Source organism: Triplophysa rosa, linkage group LG12, assembly GCF_024868665.1.
Source record: "Triplophysa rosa linkage group LG12, Trosa_1v2, whole genome shotgun sequence".
NCBI classification, from domain to species: domain Eukaryota; kingdom Metazoa; phylum Chordata; class Actinopteri; order Cypriniformes; family Nemacheilidae; genus Triplophysa; species Triplophysa rosa.
This window is the reverse complement of record NC_079901.1, coordinates 10,112,174-10,135,208: the sequence shown is the minus strand read 5'-3', so window position 1 is coordinate 10,135,208 and position 23,035 is coordinate 10,112,174. Positions and strand designations below refer to the sequence as shown.

General features: G+C 42.4%; 1 protein-coding gene and 1 long non-coding RNA gene across 3 annotated transcripts in view; both read left to right on the top strand.

Annotated features, from left to right (window-relative positions):
* The first annotated feature begins 1,747 nt into the window (after positions 1–1,747).
* LOC130562750 (uncharacterized) lies at positions 1,748–13,054 on the top strand. 2 transcript variants are annotated; one of them, XR_008964012.1, is made up of 4 exons: positions 1,748–2,060; positions 12,042–12,113; positions 12,739–12,811; positions 12,965–13,054. It is a non-coding gene; the product is annotated as an uncharacterized LOC130562750 (long non-coding RNA). The 2 variants fall into 2 exon arrangements; XR_008964013.1 differs by having other exon boundaries at positions 1,748–2,660.
* Positions 13,055–17,632: 4,578 nt separating this feature from the next.
* The window catches only part of LOC130562540 (CMP-N-acetylneuraminate-beta-galactosamide-alpha-2,3-sialyltransferase 4-like), a 29,666-nt gene continuing 24,263 nt past the window's right edge, over positions 17,633–23,035 (top strand). The window contains exons 1-3 of the mRNA XM_057347627.1: positions 17,633–17,848; positions 18,474–18,546; positions 18,700–18,789. Of these exons, the coding sequence (XP_057203610.1) occupies positions 17,827–17,848; positions 18,474–18,546; positions 18,700–18,789 (185 nt within the window). The 5' untranslated portion in view covers positions 17,633–17,826. The remainder of the gene's footprint in view (positions 17,849–18,473; positions 18,547–18,699; positions 18,790–23,035) is intronic.

Genomic DNA, 23,035 nt, shown 5'->3' with positions numbered 1-23,035 from the left:
TTACCTAATTTTTAAAATATATTTTTATATATCCTTGCCCACCACAATTATGTAATGGTCATCATGACCTGTTTCCCCTTCTTCACCTCCTGTGGTAAAACTGTGGCCTTGCTCAATGTAGATTATAGTCATAGTAACGGGGCGGAACATGCCCAGATTTGGTCATACTGTAGGGTTGGGGCCGGAAAAAGTCCCCAGATTTCATAAACACTGCCAGACATCAAAAACACAGCTGTGCAGGGTGCTTTTCAGAATCTCATACAAATGTGTTTAAAACGAAGAGCAATACATAGTGAATAATGATCAAAAACATAAAGACAGATCAAAAACATAAAGACATATCATGAAATTCCTCCATACTTTGCAGACACGATAGAGGAGAATTGTGTCGGCTAAGGCTAGTGATTAATTTTTCTTTTATTGTAGTACTTATATAATTGTTTGTGTGCGTCATAAATGCATATTTTTATACTGAGCAGTGTAAGTGAACAAAACACAGTAGTGTTAAGTACAATCAACTTTGTTAGTGTGACATTACACTATCGCAATGTTGTGAAGTTCTGGTAAAGTTCCATTATGTGACTTTAATATATTTGTTTTATATTTTAGGAAAGCCAATTCCTGAATGAATGTTAAAAAATATTGGGAGACCTAATTTTCATAGTGAGGAATTTATACAGAACTAGGTAAGAACTTTGCAGAATCCACATGATGCAGCAGACCTGTGCAACATAACAGTTCATATCGATTCTTTACATTCTTTTAATTATCAGTATGTATATGTATATATTTTACTATTCTAAATTTATATTATACATTAATATCATATTGTTTTGTTTCAGGACAATAATGGTGAAGTTAATCAACCTTGCAGAGCACACAGTAATCACCAGAGGGGGCATCTCCAGATACTCCAGATCTCCATATTCAGCTCAACACCACACGTAACATGCAAGCATACAAGACCACACACAAACATTATAACATAACTCTACACGGTTATCAAATGCACATACACACTCATGCATACAACACCAGAAATATTAAAAACCACTAGCCTTAGCCATGTTGATGGTTATGTTGTTATAATGTTGTCACAATGCCTGTTGTTTAGTATTGTTTATTTGTTTTTGTTGTACAATGAAATTTACATTTCTGAACTGCTGTATGTTTCATGTTTAAATTATTCAGTGAAAAAATAAAGCTTTTAACATTTCACAGCTGTCCATTGTTTCTGTATTTTAGGTGTTAAGGACATAAAATTATTCATCTAAATGAGCTTACATTTGATCATGAGGGTAAACTAGACGTTTTTGGTAGAAATAACAAAAATGTGTTAGTAAAAACAACTTAAAATTGTGAGTCACACCAACCGAAAAAATTAAGCAAAATCCCTTGCTGGGAATAGGGTTGGGTTACTCAAAAATTTAAGCAATGCCTACTAAAGAATTTAAGGTAATGCTGCTTAAAATTTCATGTAGAACTGGCTTAAAAAATTGGTCGCAAAAATGATGCACTATATTTTTAAGTAACTTCAGCGTAATTTTTTTTCAGTGTACTTACATTGTTACTTTTTCCCCATTTTACATAATTTCATGCATTACACAAAACATATAAAACGACACTTTTCCAATATCATTGTGGATCTAAAAATGTACTTAAAATTGTTTGCTGGGCCTGGCGGATAACCGTTCAAATGTCCTGTACATTTAACAATTACAGATAGCGTTTGCGCATGCGTGGGGGTTGCGCCGTGTGGTTGGCACGCAGTGATGCGATCTTCCTCGGAAGACACTCCAAAAACAGCGATCTCAACACGAGTGTTTTTGCTAACGAATAGAAGCGTTTGGACTCATTATAAGCGTTCCCAGGAGACGGGGAAGTCGTCTAAAGGCGCCTTCCATTCGCAGAAAGAAGAAGCGCACTTTAAAACCGCAACTTCGCTCATATGATGTGACTGTAAAGAGCGTCTGGATCTAGGGGGAGAGGGGGGACTTTCCGTACTATCCGCATTCACTTTACGGAATATTCTTTTTTTACAGTAGCATAAGTGCATCCTGGTGAGTGGATTTATTTCTTATCTTGTATTAAAGAACCAGGTTTACACGGAGACCACATGAGCTGCTCCTGAGCAAACAATCAGAGAGACAGGCAACAATAGAGGAAGAGAGTTCAACCCATGGAATTTCATCATATCTTATCTTGTAGTGGCTCTTCAGCGGCTCTTCTTGCAATAAGCACAATTTATTTTCTGCAATCCAAGATAGTGAGATATTACCAGATGTCAACCTGCTTGCTTCTGACAAACGGAAGCCACAGCAATATGACTGATTATTTTAGTCGTGACCACCAGTAGGCTATGGAAGAAAAACTCAGCATCATATTTGTGAATTTGTTTTCCCAGCCACAAACTGTTGATGTCACAGTCTTGCAACCTTGCCAAAACACATATTTAAGTGGCAGTAATAATCAATGCATTTCTGAACTCAGGAAATCAATATCCTCCCACGACTTCTGTTTCAATCCATAGAGTTTGAAGGTTAACACTATTTGCTGTGAAAGAAGTTTAAAAAGTGCGTTGCACACGGCGAGTCCCCTCTATTCACAGTGTGCTATTTGTCTTGCCTGGGTGATGGAAATTTGGCAATTCGTTTGGTTTGGTAAAGTATTTCTCCTTTATTCTCTTCTGAAGAGTTTCTTTGAATACATGTCGAATGTGAAATATATATGTCATGACTAAAAGAAGAGATCGCGATAGTGTAATGTACAGTATGTGTAGTCACTAACTTGTTCAGTGATTTTTTACTGTAACGTAAGTGCATTCTGGTGAGTGGATTTATGTCTTATCTTGTATTAATGAACCAGGTTTACACCGAGACCACATGATCTGCTCCTCAAAATCTAGTAATATGTACCTAGAAACACAGCACACTGCACAGATAATTGATGGTCCTCGAAAATGCTTCACGCATTAATGGTATCCAAACTTGTAGTCTGGGGTTTCACACACAGCTTTCATCCTTGAGCTCAACTTTTGAACCCAATGTGACCAAATGTTTTGAGCATCCTGAGCACTGTACATATACATTTTTAAAAGTTACAATTTATATCTAATTTGTTCTCAACTAAGTTAGCCTTGATCTATCAGTCTAATCCAAAATGCTGTGAAATAATGCAATGTGAAAAACATAACAGCTTACAGCAGACTCTACTGATCTGCATTTCAACAATGCTATTTTGTTACAGTAATATCAGTTTTTTATACAGTATAAAGTGTTTTGTCATTATAACTTAGTAATCTAAACGTTTTTAATAATAATAATCATATTAATACAAATAATTATAATATTATTTCCATTGGAGCCATGTACTGTATAGTCATTTGCATTCATATGTATTACTGTTACTGTAGACAAATGTTGCAATAGATTGTAAAACAGGTTGTTAACTTACAGAGCTTTGCTTTTTTTGTAAATTCCCATTGTCAGGCTGATGCAGTCACAGTGTTGTCACGATACCAAACTTCGGTACCAGTCGGTACTAAATGTGACGATACTTGCATTTCCCGCTATCATTTTGAGCGCTGTTGAACAGATTATGAAAGACCTCTGATTGGCCATTGTGTTTCCAAGCTCATCGGATATGTCTTTGAATGGCTCCTTGTGGCTGGGTAGCTATACTTGAAGCTATAAAAATAATGTATGGTCCAATAGGAAATCCGACTGCTTCTGCAGAAGTAAAGGTCTTGTGTGAGTCAGTTTTTTATTGAGCCTTAAACTATTTTAAATAGGATATATGTACACAGTATATGACAGATGGATAGATAGATAGATAGATAGATAGATAGATAGATAGATAGATAGATAGATAGATAGATAGATAGATAGATAGATAGATAGCATTACGTCGCTGTCGGGCGGAAACCTCCTATGTCCAAATTTGGTCAATTTCATATTTTTAAATCGATGCTATTGGTCAGTCCCCATGTGGGTCTGTTATTTTTACAAATTATTAACCAATCTAAAGTGTTGAAAATGGCTTGAGAGCAAATCTCTTAACTCCATTGGACACTTCAACTGTCTGAGAAGTCTCGTAACTCCACCTCTTCTTCACTCCGCGGGACCTTCTCGGCATTACGTCTCGTGATTGAAAGTCTTTTAGACAATAACGAGTGAAAATAGTTAGGTTAGATACATTTGAGTAGGTCTGTTTTGTTAAAAATCGATAGCTGTAATGCTTCGGTGCAGAAGGAAGCCCGTGAGCCACGAAGGTAAGTTTGCGAGCAGATTCGGCTAATTTCCGCCTATTAGACAGCCTAGTCAGCTCATCGTTTTTTGTATTACATCACTTATAGTTCTTAAACCTTTAAAATAGAGTTTAGGAAGATGTATGTAACCACAGTCGTTAGCTTTGGTTAACTATTGAAGCCTTTTCTCTTGTCAAGAGGCTCAACGCGACCGCCGACTTTATTTGCGTGCAGATTAATTTCCGCCTATATTAGACAGCCTGTTTAACGTTTTATTTTGGTATTGCATCACTCATAGCTCTAACGTTTAAAATAGAGTTTAGGAAGATGTATGTAACCACAATCATTAGCTTTCATTAGCTCTTAAAGCCTCGTCTCTTGTCAAAAGGCTCAACGCGACCGCAGACTTTGATGAACACTGCTGGCAGCAGCGACGTCTGTGTCCGTACCATTCTTATCAATGACAGCGTAATCTCGTATCTCCCTGCTCCCAAATCATAAACCTTGTATCTCCGATTAAACATGGTTTTGGGCAAATGTTGTGTTAATGTTGGTACACAACAGTATATGATAGCAATATAAGGTATAATACCAACTTTAACGATACAATGTTTAATAACTCAAAAAATTTGCAGTTTTTTTAAATTTCCTGAAAAATAATGGTTTTGGAGATGGATTCCGCCCAACAGCGACAATTAGTAACTGTAAACTCAAATCTCATGCAAATTGCCACTCATATGACACAAATTAAATTCTTGTGAAGAGAAGCCTTCCACCTCCCGGGATTAAGTGTCTTGCCCCAGGACACAAATAGCAACAAGGTTCTTTCTGTTTCACCCGAGCGCCCCACCTGGGGACAAACCTGAAGTTGTTACATTACCAGAGCCTTAACCACTGAACTACCACCACCTTGTTTTCTGTTTGCTCTCTGTGTGCCACACAGACAGCCATTGTTTCAGGGGTTGGGTCAGGACTGTTGCCTCACAGCTGTGGAACATGTGGAGCTTGTTAGAAGCACCTTGAATGCAGTTCAGTTGTTGTACATGGAAAGAGAGCAGAAAAGACTGGAAGCCTGCACTATTTACCAGATAATAGTATAGTGGACACAAAACACTTTTCTGTAGTGCACTGTAAACACGACTAATGACTTTTATGGGGGATTTATTAACTTTGTGGGGACTTGCAGAAAGACAACAAAGCTATATTAAGTAAGGGATAATGTACAGGCAGCCGGTTGTTTTCGACAGTAAGCCCCGACAGTAGGTGCGTTTACATGTGCAGCTTTTTGTCATTCCGGTTAAAATCAGTACGCCGTCTTCAAAGCCTTCCACTGGTTTCGGATATATTCGACGGTATACAGGCTGCGCCAGCTTCTTTTAATTTTTCACAAACTGTTTTGAATAAATCCACATTTCTAATCTTCCTTCCATCCAGCCGTTGAATTATATTAAGTTCCTTCAGTGTATTTAATAAATGTATTGCTTCAGCCGAACTCCAGTTTGTCTTTACCATCACCGCCATTTTGATGACCCCTAACCTCTTGACGTGATGACGAAGACGCAAAGTAATCGGTTTAAAGCGTTTACATGGCAGAATTTTTATTTTGTTAGGTTTATAGAAAGGTTTATCCCACCCCTCTCAAACCGATTAGAATTTCATTCGGTTTGGGTATTTTTATTCCGATTGAGGTGTTTATATGGAGCATTTTCATTCGGATTAGACTTTTAAACCGATTACAATGCTCCGTGTAAACGCACCTAGTGTGATCAGGTCTTGTATCACACTGACGGGGCATATTTCGTGATAACAGCCAGCTGCTTGTACATTATCCTGCTTATTACACGGCTACTTTCCACATGAGAAAACAATTTTAAATATTTTATTAGCTCATTTTTACCGAATGCAGACCTTCTGCGAGGAAAAGCCGTTTACTTTCGGTTTTAAGGTAGGAAAAACTACATTCAAATGTCAGGAAACATAGGCTAGGACAGGAAGGTTTCAATAAGCCACAGATAACATGGAGACGAAGGCTTCAGAAGGCCTCGATAGACCACAACATGGAGACAAAGGCCCCAATAGGCCAAGACATGGAGACGGAGGCTAATCTCCAATTCGTGACCTAATGACTCATTAATTTGAACCGATTCATTTTGTTGAAACAACTCATGTCAAACATTGAACTCACGAGACTCACTGTCTGAACCCATCAAATAAGTCACTCAAAACAACTCAGAACACAAGCGTGCTTAGACCATTTAAGTAGTTTATTTATGACAATGTGTAGTAAAGTAAATACTAAAAACTAAAATAATTTAGTTTTTAGTTGTTTTTAGAGTTTTGAGCTAGCTAATTTAATTTAATTTTATGTGGTAAAAATAAATCTTTGTTTCATTGAATCCTACCTAAAAACAAGAAACACACAAAGGAATTATATGGAAAAACATAGTAGTAGTTTGGTAATCTTGTTTGGTAAACAAGTAGTGATTGGTAATCTAACCTTCAGATATTATCTGAAAATATTTATATTTTTTAAAATGTATATTTTCTCAAAATCACCGGCCATTGGCTGCAGAGCCAGCCCTCACTATAAGCGAACTAAGCGGCTGCTTAGGGTCTCGCCGCCACTAGGGGGCCCCCAAGAGCACATTAATTTACAACTTTTTTTGTCATATATTCACGACACACGTTTTTCTCACGTAGGGCCATACCCACATTTTTTTCTGTAGTGTGTGTCAAAATTGCTGAAATAACTGACTAAACCCAACATTGCAATATCAAAACAAGTGAGGTGACCAATCAAATGAATGGAGGCGGGAGTTACTGGTTATAGAGCCGAGCAGTGACCACTCAAATCAAAGAAGACTGAGCTACTGTCACTTTTTCAGCTGTAGTTCAGTAAGACGCTTCAGTTTTGAAGTTGAAAGAGTGCTGTGCAACACACAACATAACGTAAGTGACTAATTCAATATTTGACAACTGTTTAGTTAAAAATAAAATGTCAGTATTCAATGATGCACAAGACAAAATGCTGAATTAGATTAAAAATATGTAATTTACATGATTTGTGTAATTCATAATTATCTGTTAAATTAGCGTTTTATTTGGCATTAAGGTTATAAATAATAGTGTGCATGTTGTAAATTAATTTAATGGTTATCATGTAAATACACTTAAAAAATAAAAAAAGATTAAATCATCCTCAAGAGCTGTGTGGCTTTAAATGGTGTTTATAGGTTGTGGTTAAAATAAAAAAATATATTTTTTAATTAAATATTTGCAAATAGTTAAATGCATTGAACAATAAATTCCACAACCTTTGTATGGTCTGTGCTCAAAATTTAAAGGGACAGTTCACCTAAAATTAATAAAATTAAAAGTAATGAAATTATCAAATGTTTTGACAATCACAATACACGTGTAATGCAAGGTTTACTGTATGTATTTTTGTTCTATGACGTTCCTACATCCCAAAGACAGCTACAACTAATAGAATTGGGTGTGTTAGGTTTAAAGTGTGTGTGCAAATAATCAAACATTGACAATAGTCGATTATATTGGGGGCACAGGGATACCCCAAATAAAATTCTGCTTAGGGCCCCATAAAGGCTTGGGTCGGCCCTGATTGGCAGGTGTGGCAAAGAGTTAGGTTAAGGTCCTGCATATTGTTAAAAACACCACCGCAGTTGACACATGCAATTGGAATAGATCATTTACATGCGTTTACAATAAAACAACCATGTGCAAACAAATGAGAAACTGCATGAGAATGTATCAATATAATATATATTTAGCAATAGTTTGCCTTGTAACATAATATTAAATTTGTGGTTTAGTTTCTATCTTTGGACCTGTTCGTGTTAAATTAATTCGTTTTTTTCTCTTACATTACAGTTCTTGATCTGTCCAGGATTAGCATTACTTTTTTTTCGAGAAACATGATATTATGATGTGAGCAGTGGTTAATGTTTGATAGCTCCAAGTAAATCCATTGAGTAATTTGAAGTAAGTAGTAATTTAGCTGTTTTTATGAGTAAAACAGCATTTAGCCTACACTGACATGGGTCCTTCAACACATGTGAAAAGGGTTTTGAATGAATGAATGATTGAATGAATGAATGAGGCATTTATATAGCGCTTTATTGTGTATTGCTGTACACCCAAAGCGCTTTACAATCATATGAGGGGGGTCTCTCCTCAACCACCGATGTGACGGCAGCCACAGTACAACGGCACCAGTGCGCTCACCACACACCAGCTATAGGTGGAGAGAGCAGATTCAGATTAGGAGGCCTGATAAAGATATGCTTAAAAAGTACTTTTAATTTTCTTATTGTTAAAGGATTTTTAAAGTTGTCTTTATGCGTAACTTTTTAATGCAGAGAAAATTTGTCCACATTAAAATGATTTTCATCTTATTTTCATTAAGATGCAGTAAAGGTTAAAAACCGAGAAGTGGTTCGGTGTCAAGTAACAGGAACTAATATTTTTGAATGTTCTTTTGTGTGTTTGTGTGTGTGGTGTTAAGACGTTTAAGGCCATTGTATTGGTTAAAATTTTCTATAAATTTTTTCTCTGTATCACTGTGTATGGCTGTTCAATATGCATTTAAAGGCAAAAAAAAGCTAATAAATACCAACATTCTACTTTCATTGACATTGATCTAACAAACGGCAACATGTTTGTTATCATCGTTGGTGTTTGTTGGATCAGTGTGAATTAGCCTTAAAGGGATACTTTGAACATTTTGTCATCATTTACTCACCCTCAAGAAAGATGTTTGAAAAAAAATTAGCAACTGACATTTCTGGGACATCATTGACTACCATAGTAGGAAAATGTTCTGTTGAACGCAAAATTAGATATTTTGAAGAATTTAAGAAAGCAAACAGTTCTAGGGAACCTCTGACTACCATTTTAAATTTCAATTACTAACATTTTTCCAAATAACTTTCTTTGTGTTTAACAGAACAAAGACATTTATGCAACTGGGAGGTGAGTAATTCATGATTCATTCATGAGTATCCCTTTAATAAGTCCGAAACCATTTAACCTAAAACCTGGTTTTATTCTTTCTCATTTGTAAGATAGTAATATCTGGTATTTCTTAATAACATTTTCATTTTTCAACAGTGATTAACTTTTAGTCAGCTTTTAACTTCTTTTTTATAAAAATAAAACCAGTTTCCAGAACTGCTTTGAACTCTTTTGACTTGTTTCTGAGGGTGTTTCACAAGTCTACTGTATCTGGTTGGACTCACAACAGATTTTAATAAAAGGTGTTTAAAATGGTTTCACACTTTATAAACATATTTTTTTCAATTTTCCTGATTGCCAACAAAGTGCATCTTTTAGCACTGGGACCGCACCATCTATCAGTTTCAGTTTAAATTAGTTTGTTCTGCAAACACAAAGGAAGATATTTGGAAGAATGTCAGTAACCATACAGATCTCATCCCCCATTTACTGCCATAGTATGGAAAATAAATTATATGGGCTTCATTTCTCAGATTTCCCAACTGTAGTCTATAACTTTTATTTGTGCTGGTCAGTTATAACAATATTAACATTGAACTGCTAGAAGCACTTGGGACGCACCTTACCTCTCGTTTAAAGGTTTCGATGGGAAGTAGCACTTTTGCCAGCTGCACTGAACTCACACTCTGATAGAATGCTAATTGCAGTCACACATGGGCATTTTATAGCCATGTTTGCTTCTGTTTTTGTCCACAAATCCAGCTTGTCATAAATACATAAATTGCCCGGCCCCTCGATATACTATCATGTATCGGCGATTCACAGGCTGGCTCAACCCAGTCACATGGCAGTTCGTGGCATAGACACGAAATTTGGAATCTATTAATGCGTGTTCATGGACACGAATATCCCCCTTTTTCGTGTCAGTGAGCACAACCTGCTTCTTTCGATGTAATGACATCTTATTTAAGCGAGTCGATCGAACTGTGCAAGAAACTGAACGTTATTTACAACATTATAACCGGTAATGCACATTTTCCGAAACTGCTTCTCATGCGTTCCAATCGCATATGTTTAATCTTCATGTGATTGGCTAAGGAGAATAATCAGTCCCGTCACGTGACCCCGTCCACTCAAATCGCGCATAGAAAACTTGCGCCACACAGATTTCAAGACATCTGCCGCCAATCATGGAGGAAGACGAACGTGTGCGGCAGGCAGGGCGCGTATCAAACGGCGGTTTTGCACACTTGAAGTCACTGCGGGAAAGGGACACAATACGAAGGCTCGTCCGAGATATGGAGAAATATTGAGTTCCTGTATCACTCCGTTCGCCAAGTTTCATCCAAACGGCTATATCATGAGATAAAATTGTCCATCTCTCTCCAAAGTCTCTACCTCAAGTGCTCTGCCCTTATAAGTGAGTAGGGAACATATAAAGTAGCGACGACAATGTGAGGAAAAATAGCGCAGTAAAAGTACCGATACAGAACTAAAAATGTACTCAAGTAAAAGTACACTGTTTTTAAACTAGGCTACTTAAAAAAGTACAATTCCTGAAATTACAATAATTTGAGTATTTGTAATTCGTTACTTTCCACCACTGCTAACACCTTACTTCACCCCAAACCGTAAAATCACAACTGCAAAGAATAATTTGGCTAAAAACACAAATTTACCGAGGTGACAAAGCAATGATAAATGGCTCCCCTAACCCTGCCCCTAAACCTAGTCACAGGGGAAAAGTAAAAAAATACCAATGAGAAAGGTATTCACACGAATGAGCCACCTTGTAAAATAGGTATGACTTCCCATCAGATTGCGTTGATATATATTTATACTTATGATAGATACCGCCTTTTAAAATAAATTAGATTGAAAGTCGTGCTGGGTGACACAAAACAAGTCGTGCTGACTGACAGGAAAAAAGGGGGAAATTAACACAAATTAATAGGTACAGTTTGTGACAATGTCACAAATTCCTGTGAGACTGTGTTGGCTGGCTATAGAACGATCTGACTACAGAGAATATTGCTGATGACCACATCCATCCCTCATAAACAATGTTGTTAAAGTTTAATAACAGCTTTAAAACAAGTTATGATCTTGAGATTATTTATGCATGATTCAGAACTTTATGGTTTATGCAGGCACTTACAAAGAATATGTAGGTGTGCAATATTTCAATGTACAATGGTGTACAATGTGCTGTTATCTTAGGTTGAACACCAAAGACAAACAGAGTGTATTGAGATTGCCCTGTCAGATTTATAAAAAACCTCAATTTGTTTTGTAAGAGTCCAAAATAAAAAAATGGCTTTGAGGTTTACGATTTCACTGGAGCTCAAATCTTGTGCAAGTTTTTCTTGTAACACTTCTGAGTCACTTATTTTCCACTGAAAGCCAAGTTTATGTAATAGCGGTGCTAGATTCTCATTTGAAAAATGTACAAATTGTTTTGATTTGGTGCATTTTTACATTAATTCAGCAATGATTTTCTACAGTATATACAGTATATATATATATATATACTATATATATATATATATATATATATATATATATATATAATATATATATTATGGCTTTATAAATCAGCTTTAACCTAGAATACCTTGCTTAATCTACACAACCAGATTAACACAGCCGGTGGCCAAATTTTAACAATGACACATACATTTGCAATCCTATTTTTAAGATGATCCTCCACTTTCATTTTACACAGGACTATAAAACACCATCTTTAGGGTAGAACTGCATAGGAGTGAGAATTTGACACATACTGTATGTGTTCATAATATTTTTATTTGCATTTATTCAGGAGGACAATATGGATAGTTTAAAATTCAGAGAGAAAACGTATAATTGAAGATGACCTTAAAAGCAACCAAAAGTAAGTAAACACTTACAATTATGGTATGAAGTGAGGGTGTATGGGGCTCTGAACAACTTTTTTGCAATGGTCATCGGTGTGTGTTGTTTTAGGATCCAAATCACCATGTGAATTAGGCAAATGGCACATACGCAAAAATTTGTTAATAAGTGAAGTTTTAACCAAATGGAGTTAACTGTAAGAATTTGAATAAAGAGATGTTCTTGTATGTCAATGATGCATTGGGTTGTCGTCTGGTGACCACAGGCAATGAAATTTATTTCATAAATTTTAATGGTTAAGAGATGTGCAGCACTAAATGCACACAGAATTGACAGAACCGGCAAAAATCGGGCCAATTCTAATAATTTCATGGGTAAAAGCACACAAGTATTGGTGGCCATCCATTTTTATTTTTTAATAAATATATATATAAATTCTAACTTTTTTGCAGTTGGTGCTCTGCTCATTTCTGTATATGTGTAACTGAAATGTTCAACCACAGTAAATGCCAGAAATGTTCAGCAAAAAAACATCAAAAAACAAAACTTTTATTTTTGGGTGAACTATTGCTTGAACAAATCCTACAATACAAAACAATCATCTGAATTCATTACATGCCTCTCTATTTCTTATTCTCTACCAGCATGGTTTTTAAGGCTCCTTCCTGTTGTGCTATTCTTCATCTGTTACTATTGCTCTCAGATTTACTTTGACAGGTCAGTACTGTCTGAATTATTTTATCTTTGTCCTTTATGATCGCACAAGTTTGCTTTTTTGTTCTTCATTTGATTGATTCTTTCAAAATAAAGCATCAGAAGGTATATTTTGCTGCTGATGTTAACGGAAACATTTATTTCCCTTTCTTTAAGCTATGGCAGCAGTGGAAAGTCTCCTAAGACGACTGTTTCTCTGTGTGACATTAACAGTTCACAGAGGAAGTGGAGCAGTCTCCATTTGAAGTAAGTCAAATGCAAGCGTGTGTCAGAATCAGAATCAGAATCAGAATCAGAAGAATCAGAAGAGCTTTATTGCCAAGTGTGCTTGCACACACAAGGAATTTTCTTTGGTGTTGGAAGCTTCTAGTACAGACATTTAACACAATGACAATACAATATAATACGAATTGTGACAGTGTGTGACAGTAATGTGGAGGGAAATTGCCATTGCGAGGCCATCATTGCCATATACTACATACAAACAGTTACAAGTTAATTTAAAATGAAAGGTCCAGTGTATTAAATTTAGTGGCATGTCAGGTGAGGTTGCGAGAACCTCACCAGAACGGCTCACTCCTCCCTTTCGAAGCACTACGGTGGCTGACACCGAAATAAGATGTTGTCACATATTCGCTTCTTTGCCATAGATTAATAGTAAAGGTAGTTCTGATGTTGTGATATTAAAACAATTACTGTGGTATCAAACTCGCTGTAGTGACAAACGGTTAAATGTACAGTAACTAGTATTGACTACTTAAAGACCCCCTGTGGTGAAAATCAATATTATTATATTTTTATGTTTATGTGATGTTTTAATATGCTTTAAGACAAACCATGCGCAAATGTATAATTTTAAACCATTGCTGAGTATTTTCTTCATAAAACTGCAGTTTACCAAAGACAGTTTAAAAAATGTGGTTAATGACGTCATAAACCTGTAACCTATCACATCAACTCATTTGACTCCATAGATCAGCAGTTTGAGGCATAAATATGTAAATATGTTGCATAGATTTGGGCTGAAATGATCGCTGCACTGCTATGACAGCTCTCAGTTTCACTTTAAGTTTTAGCCATAGATATAAAAACTAGATGCCGCATTATGGGCTGCTATACATAGGTGGTCCGCCATATTGGAACGGTGCGAGCCGGTACGTTAACACTCAAAATCAAGCTGTCTGTATGATTATGAAAACATTTATTGTTGTGTAAACATTTTATCTGCTACACTAAAGCTGGGAACACGCTTAACGACTTTACTAAGAATTTGATCATAACCAATAATCGTGCCTAGTCTATTCCAGTTGTGCTCAGTCGTTGTTTAGAATCGCTGATAAAATCATTCAGTGTGTAGTGTCTCATGATTCTAGTCTTAGAATTTATGAGCCAGTCGTTGCGAGTCATCCTCACTACAGATTTTATTAAACATGTTTCATATTTTTAGATTAGATTCAACTTTATTGTCATTACACATGTACAAGTACAAGTACAGGGCAACGAAATGTAGTTTTGTCTAACCAGAAGTGCAATAGCAGCAAGTGCAGGAAAATTGAGTTCCCTTTCTGTCGGTCTCTCGACGTTGTGTCGAACCGACAGAATGGGGTTTGTCTTGAGAACCTATCATCTTCTGAGTATTTAGAAAAGGCCAATGAAAATTGGTGAATGAAATTTGCATGCCGGGCTCCTCCCCGGATGTCCGGGTATAAGAGGGAAGCCGGCGTGCTCATTCATTCACCTTTTGTTCTTCAGAGCCTACTCATCTGATGAGCAGCTCCAGATCTTCACTGGTCTTCCAGTTCTTCGCTGGTATTCTGCAGGAAACTACGACGTGGACAGCGGACGGTCCCTTCCTGCAGTGACTCTCCCCTGGGCATCTCGGCAGTTCCGGAGGTGTTCGAGCAAATTTCCTTTTCTAAAAGAGCAAATTTCTCCAGCGTGGCTTGTCCCGCTGTTCTCATGGGTGCAACACACTCATCGAGGAGGGGGACGGACACAATGCCTGCTTCCAGTACGCTGGGGCAGACGTTGTGGATACGTCCTGCCCGCACTGCGGGCGGTGATGATTCAGACGTTGCGTCACAGGTGGCTGTGTTCCCACGGGACTCAGCCACTACCTCGTTTGCTCCCCGTTCCGTGGCGGCAGGACTACGGCCCTGCCATCCACTATGGCAAGCAGCGAGGGTGATATGAGGATTACTGTGAGCGATAATTCGCCAGCCAAGGCTCACGGACCGTTCACACCTCGTTTCGCTTGTCTGACCGTTCCCCAAAAAAAGATTCTTATTCCTCAATCACGTATTCGGACACGATGCGTGATGATGAGATTCTCTTGCAGCATCGGGGGGTGACATACTGCTATCCGACTCCGACGATTCCTCGGGCTCCCTCCCTCGGGGGGTCGAGCCCAGGAAAAAACGGATGTCGAGATGTCAGCCATGCTTTCCCGGGCCGCCGTGAGTGTTGGGTTGCAGTGCCCGCACTGCCTCTCCCGGCGCTAGCGGCTGGCTACATGGCGCCTCGGGGTTGAGCGCGGCTCCAAGCCGCGCCCGCCCTCAGTGCCGTGTTTAACGGAAGTGCATGAGGAACTTTGTAAGACCTGGAACGCCCCTTCCCGGCACGTTTCACATCAAACAAAGTTCTGTCACCCTCTCTTCCCTCGAGGTTGAGACAGCTGGAGGATGCGTCGGTGTCCCCCAGGTGGAGTATGCCGCCGCGGTGCACTCGTGCCCGTAGGTGGCGGCCACTTGGGAGGGCTCGACCTAGACTCCCGTCCAAAGCATGTGGTGTCTCAGCATCTCTGGTGTCGAGAGCTTACATTGCGGCGGACCAAGCTGCCTCCTCTCTCCACGCTATGGCTCCTGCCAGGCCAGGGCGTTGAGAGAGCTCCACGAGGGTAAGACCGACCTAGCGCTTATGCAGGAATTCCGCGCCGCCACCGACCTCGCTCTACGGGCGACCAAGGTGACCACGCGGGCCCTGGGTCGGACGATGTCCACACTTGTGGTCCATGAGAAACTCCTCTGGCCTATATTTGTGCAGATGAGTAACGCTGAGAAGGTCCGCTTTCTCTACGTACCCGTCTCGCAAGGGGGGGCTGGTTGGTGTTACTGTCGAGCCGCAGCGGCCCCGCACACCCCCCGCTCATCGGGGGGGCGCGAGACCCGCACGTGGCCTCCCCAGAGGGTTCTCGACAGTAAGAAGCAGTCCTCCGTGCCGCAACTCGGCCGCCTCGGCCGTCGAGTCCCGTGCACTGTCTGCTTCCCAGCAGCCCTGGTCCTCTTCAATGCCCTCCAGCTCTGGGCAGGTGCCCCCCTGGAGGAGACAGCGAAGAGGAGACCATCGCCCATCAGCAGCCGCGGGGCAGCGGCCGTCATGGGAACACCTCAGGGGGATCGAGGCTACCATTGGGCCCGACCCCAGCCACAGCGTTGGTAGGTCGGATAGGGACGGTTCCTGCCCCGTCCCTCCATCTGCTGGCCCCCTCTGGGAGGCTGGCGCCCACTTACTCTCAAAAAGGAGAGTTTCCTCTCTCTCGTCCTTTTACCTCAGGCAGAGGCAGGGATGCCCCCGTACTTCGGGCGGAGGTCGCCTCCCTTCTGGTGAAGGGAGTGATCAAGCCCGTCCCACCGGCCGAGGTGTTCAGCGGGTTTTACAGCCCGTACTTCATTGTCCCTAAGAAAGGTGGAGGGTTGCGCCCTAGCTTAGATCTGCGTGTTCTGAACAGGCACCTACACTAGCTGCCTTTCAGGATGGTCACGCAGAAGCGCATCCTGGCTTCCGTCAGGCGTCAGGACTGGTTCGTGGCAATCGACCTAGGACGCGTACTTCATGTCTCAATCCTCCCTCGACATCGGCCGTTCCGACGGTTCGCGCTCGAGGGACGGGCATATCAGTACAGGGTCCTCCCCTTCGGTCTGTCCCTGTCTCCACAAGTCTTTACGAAGGTCGTGGAAGCCGCCCTCCTTCCCCGTTGGGAAAGAGGTGTACGGGTACTAACTATCTCGACGACTGACTCAAGTTTGGGCACACTCTCGAGATCTGTGGTGTACACACAGGGACCTGGTGCTCCGGCACCTAGATCGGTGGGGCCACAGGTCAACTGAGATAAGAGCAAGCTCTCCCCGGTGCAAAGCATCCTCTTTCTCGGTATGGAACTCGACTCTGTCCTCACGAGCGGCCCCGCTCACCCCCGGGGGGGGGGGGGCGCGAGGACTAGCGCGCCCAGTCAGTGTTGAACTGCCTGAGATCAGACAGTCAGCGGTCCCCCTGTAACAGGAGGCTCCTGGGATTCATGGCATCCTCGGCGGGGGTGCCCCCCCCCTCGGGTCGATGCATATACGACCGCTCCAACACTGGCGGCAGAGTCAAGTTCCTTGGAGAGCGTGGCACACCGGCAGCAGGCGTTGGTCACACGCTTTTATGCCGACACACCCTAAGGGGTGCCGTGTGCAACGGGCAAGCAGTGTCGGGGCGGTGGACGGGCCCCCGCCTGCGTTGGCATTCAACTGCCTAGAGTTGTGGGTTGTGCTACTTGCATTGAGGGACTTCCTCTCATGCAGGGAAGCACGTGCTGGTCCGGTCGGACAGCACAGCTGCTGTGGCATATTCTTCACTCACAGCAGCTAACATGACTCGCCCGACGCCTCCTCCTCTGGAGTCAGCAGGTGATCAGCTCCCTGCGAGCCACACACATCCCAGGCGTCCTGAACCAGACAGCAATATATTATGGCTTTATAAATCAGCTTTAACCTAGAATACCTTGCTTAATCTACACAACCAGATTAACACAGCCGGTGGCCAAATTTTAACAATGACACATACATTTGCAATCCTATTTTTAAGATGATCCTCCACTTTCATTTTACACAGGACTATAAAACACCATCTTTAGGGTAGAACTGCATAGGAGTGAGAATTTGACACATACTGTATGTGTTCATAATATTTTTATTTGCATTTATTCAGGAGGACAATATGGATAGTTTAAAATTCAGAGAGAAAACGTATAATTGAAGATGACCTTAAAAGCAACCAAAAGTAAGTAAACACTTACAATTATGGTATGAAGTGAGGGTGTATGGGGCTCTGAACAACTTTTTTGCAATGGTCATCGGTGTGTGTTGTTTTAGGATCCAAATCACCATGTGAATTAGGCAAATGGCACATACGCAAAAATTTGTTAATAAGTGAAGTTTTAACCAAATGGAGTTAACTGTAAGAATTTGAATAAAGAGATGTTCTTGTATGTCAATGATGCATTGGGTTGTCGTCTGGTGACCACAGGCAATGAAATTTATTTCATAAATTTTAATGGTTAAGAGATGTGCAGCACTAAATGCACACAGAATTGACAGAACCGGCAAAAATCGGGCCAATTCTAATAATTTCATGGGTAAAAGCACACAAGTATTGGTGGCCATCCATTTTTATTTTTTAATAAATATATATATAAATTCTAACTTTTTTGCAGTTGGTGCTCTGCTCATTTCTGTATATGTGTAACTGAAATGTTCAACCACAGTAAATGCCAGAAATGTTCAGCAAAAAAACATCAAAAAACAAAACTTTTATTTTTGGGTGAACTATTGCTTGAACAAATCCTACAATACAAAACAATCATCTGAATTCATTACATGCCTCTCTATTTCTTATTCTCTACCAGCATGGTTTTTAAGGCTCCTTCCTGTTGTGCTATTCTTCATCTGTTACTATTGCTCTCAGATTTACTTTGACAGGTCAGTACTGTCTGAATTATTTTATCTTTGTCCTTTATGATCGCACAAGTTTGCTTTTTTGTTCTTCATTTGATTGATTCTTTCAAAATAAAGCATCAGAAGGTATATTTTGCTGCTGATGTTAACGGAAACATTTATTTCCCTTTCTTTAAGCTATGGCAGCAGTGGAAAGTCTCCTAAGACGACTGTTTCTCTGTGTGACATTAACAGTTCACAGAGGAAGTGGAGCAGTCTCCATTTGAAGTAAGTCAAATGCAAGCGTGTGTCAGAATCAGAATCAGAATCAGAATCAGAAGAATCAGAAGAGCTTTATTGCCAAGTGTGCTTGCACACACAAGGAATTTTCTTTGGTGTTGGAAGCTTCTAGTACAGACATTTAACACAATGACAATACAATATAATACGAATTGTGACAGTGTGTGACAGTAATGTGGAGGGAAATTGCCATTGCGAGGCCATCATTGCCATATACTACATACAAACAGTTACAAGTTAATTTAAAATGAAAGGTCCAGTGTATTAAATTTAGTGGCATGTCAGGTGAGGTTGCGAGAACCTCACCAGAACGGCTCACTCCTCCCTTTCGAAGCACTACGGTGGCTGACACCGAAATAAGATGTTGTCACATATTCGCTTCTTTGCCATAGATTAATAGTAAAGGTAGTTCTGATGTTGTGATATTAAAACAATTACTGTGGTATCAAACTCGCTGTAGTGACAAACGGTTAAATGTACAGTAACTAGTATTGACTACTTAAAGACCCCCTGTGGTGAAAATCAATATTATTATATTTTTATGTTTATGTGATGTTTTAATATGCTTTAAGACAAACCATGCGCAAATGTATAATTTTAAACCATTGCTGAGTATTTTCTTCATAAAACTGCAGTTTACCAAAGACAGTTTAAAAAATGTGGTTAATGACGTCATAAACCTGTAACCTATCACATCAACTCATTTGACTCCATAGATCAGCAGTTTGAGGCATAAATATGTAAATATGTTGCATAGATTTGGGCTGAAATGATCGCTGCACTGCTATGACAGCTCTCAGTTTCACTTTAAGTTTTAGCCATAGATATAAAAACTAGATGCCGCATTATGGGCTGCTATACATAGGTGGTCCGCCATATTGGAACGGTGCGAGCCGGTACGTTAACACTCAAAATCAAGCTGTCTGTATGATTATGAAAACATTTATTGTTGTGTAAACATTTTATCTGCTACACTAAAGCTGGGAACACGCTTAACGACTTTACTAAGAATTTGATCATAACCAATAATCGTGCCTAGTCTATTCCAGTTGTGCTCAGTCGTTGTTTAGAATCGCTGATAAAATCATTCAGTGTGTAGTGTCTCATGATTCTAGTCTTAGAATTTATGAGCCAGTCGTTGCGAGTCATCCTCACTACAGATTTTATTAAACATGTTTCATATTTTTAGATTAGATTCAACTTTATTGTCATTACACATGTACAAGTACAAGTACAGGGCAACGAAATGTAGTTTTGTCTAACCAGAAGTGCAATAGCAGCAAGTGCAGGAAAATTGAGTTCCCTTTCTGTCGGTCTCTCGACGTTGTGTCGAACCGACAGAATGGGGTTTGTCTTGAGAACCTATCATCTTCTGAGTATTTAGAAAAGGCCAATGAAAATTGGTGAATGAAATTTGCATGCCGGGCTCCTCCCCGGATGTCCGGGTATAAGAGGGAAGCCGGCGTGCTCATTCATTCACCTTTTGTTCTTCAGAGCCTACACATCTGATGAGCAGCTCCAGATCTTCACTGGTCTTCCAGTTCTTCGCTGGTATTCTGCAGGAAACTACGACGTGGACAGCGGACGGTCCCTTCCTGCAGTGACTCTCCCCTGGGCATCTCGGCAGTTCCGGAGGTGTTCGAGCAAATTTCCTTTTCTAAAAGAGCAAATTTCTCCAGCGTGGCTTGTCCCGCTGTTCTCATGGGTGCAACACACTCATCGAGGAGGGGGACGGACACAATGCCTGCTTCCAGTACGCTGGGGCAGACGTTGTGGATACGTCCTGCCCGCACTGCGGGCGGTGACGATTCAGACGTTGCGTCACAGGTGGCTGTGTTCCCACGGGACTCAGCCACCACCTCGTTTGCTCCCCGTTCCGTGGCGGCAGGACTACGGCCCTGCCGTCCGCTATGGCAAGCAGCGAGGGTGAGAAGAGGATTACTGTGAGCGATAATCCGCCAGCCACGGCTCACGGACCGTTCACACCTCGTTTCGCTCGTCTGACCGTTCCCCAAAAAAGACGGTCCGCCGTCTTATTCCTCAATCACGTATTCGGACACGATGCGTGATGATGAGAGGTCTCTTGCAGCATCGGGGGGTGACGTACTGCCATCCGACTCCGACGATTCTTCGGGCTCCCTCCCTCGGGGGGTCGAGCCCAGGAAAAAGCGGATGTCGAGATGTCGGCCATGCTTTCCCGGGCCGCCGTGAGTGTTGGGTTGCAGTGCCCGCACTGCCTCTCCCGGCGTTCGCGGCTGGCTACATGGCGCCTCGGGTTTGAGCGCGGCTCCAAGCCGCGCCCGCCCCCAGTGCCGTGTTTACCGGAAGTGCATGAGGAACTTTGCAAGACCTGGAACGCCCCTTCCGGCACGTTTCACGTCAAACAAAGTTCTGTCACCCTCTCTTCCCTCGAGGTTGAGACAGCTGGAGGATGCGTCGGTGTCCCCAGGTGGAGTTGCCGCCGCGGTGCACTCGTGCCCGTAGGTGGCGGCCACCTGGGGGGGCTCGACCTAGACTCCCGTCCAAAGCATGTGGTGTCTCGGCATCTCTGGTGTCGAGAGCTTACATTGCGGCGGACCAGGCTGCCTCCTCTCTCCACGCTATGGCTCCTGCCAGGCCAGGGCGTTGAGAGAGCTCCACGAGGGTAAGACCGACCCAGCGCTTATGCAGGAACTCCGCGCCATCACCGACCTCGCTCTACGGGCGACCAAGGTGACCACGGGGGCCCTGGGTCGGACGATGTCCACACTTGTGGTCCATGAGGAACTCCTCTGGCCGATACTTGCGCAGATGAGTAACGCTGAGAAGGTCCGCTTTCTCGACGTACCCGTCTCGCAAGGGGGGGCTGGTTGGTGTTACTGTGGAGGGTTCTCGACAGTAAAAAGCAGTCCTCCGTGCCGCAACTCGGCCGCCTCGGCCGTCGAGTCCCGTGCACTGTCTGCTTCCCAGCAGCCCTGGTCCTCTTCAACGCCCTCCAGTGACCTGGAGGAGACAGCGAAGAGGAGACCATCGCCCCATCAGCAGCCGCGGGCAGCGGCTGTCATGGGATCACCTCAGGGGGATCGAGGCTACCATTGGGCCCGACCCCAGCCACAGCGCTGGTAGGTCGGATAGGGACGGTTCCTGCCCCGTCCCTCCATCTGCTGGCCCCCTCTGGGGGGCTGGCGCCCACTTACTCTCAAAAAGGAGAGTTTCCTCTCTCTCTGGGTTACCTCAGCCGCTCTCACCCTCTGCACGACGGTGAACGGCAAACTCGACGTTGCGTCATGGCAAAGCGCAATGTCGAGTATAAACACCAGCCCTCAGCACTCTCAGTCAGACAGTGCGTTGAGCTGCGCAGTCGCCAGGCAGGAAATATGGCAGAGCCGATCTCCTCCCCGGGGGGCCTCCCCTGGCAAGGAATCCGTACTGCTAGCCATCGAACCACCCTCCGCGGGGGCGATGAAGCAGATCAACCTCTAGTCCCCCTGTCACAGTTCTGGGAGCCCCCAGACTGTCAGGCGGGCTGAGGAAGACGATCCGTCTCGGCTACGCGATTCAGTCGCTACACGTCCGCCCAAGTTCCGGGACGTCCTTTTACCTCAGGCAGAGGCAGGGATGCCCCCGTACTTCGGGCGGAGGTCGCCTCCCTTCTGGTGAAGGGAGCGATCGAGCCCGTCCCACCGGCCGAGGTGTTCAGCGGGTTTTACAGCCCGTACTTCATTGTCCCTAAGAAAGGCGGAGGGTTGCGCCCTATCTTGGGTCTGTGTGTTCTGAACAGGCACCTACACTAGCTGCCTTTCAGGATGGTCACGCAGAAGCGCATCCTGGCGTCCGTCAGGCGTCAGGACTGGTTCATGGCAATCGACCTGAAGGACGCGTACTTTCATGTCTCGATCCTCCCTCGACATCGGCCGTTCCGACGGTTCGCGTTCGAGGGACGGGCATATCAGTACAGGGTCCTCCCCTTCGGTCTGTCCCTGTCTCCACGAGTCTTTACGAAGGTCGTGGAAGCCGCCCTCCTTCCCCGTAGGGAAGGAGGTGTGCGGGTACTAACTATCTCGACGACTGGCTCAAGTTTTGGCACACTCTCGAGATCTGTTGTGTACACACAGGGACCTGGTGCTCCGGCACCTAGATCGGTGGGGCTACAGGTCAACTGAGAAAAGAGCAAGCTCTCCCCGGTGCAGAGCATCCTCTTTCTCGGTATGGAACTCGACTCTGTCCTCACGAGCGGCCCCGCTCACCCCCCGGG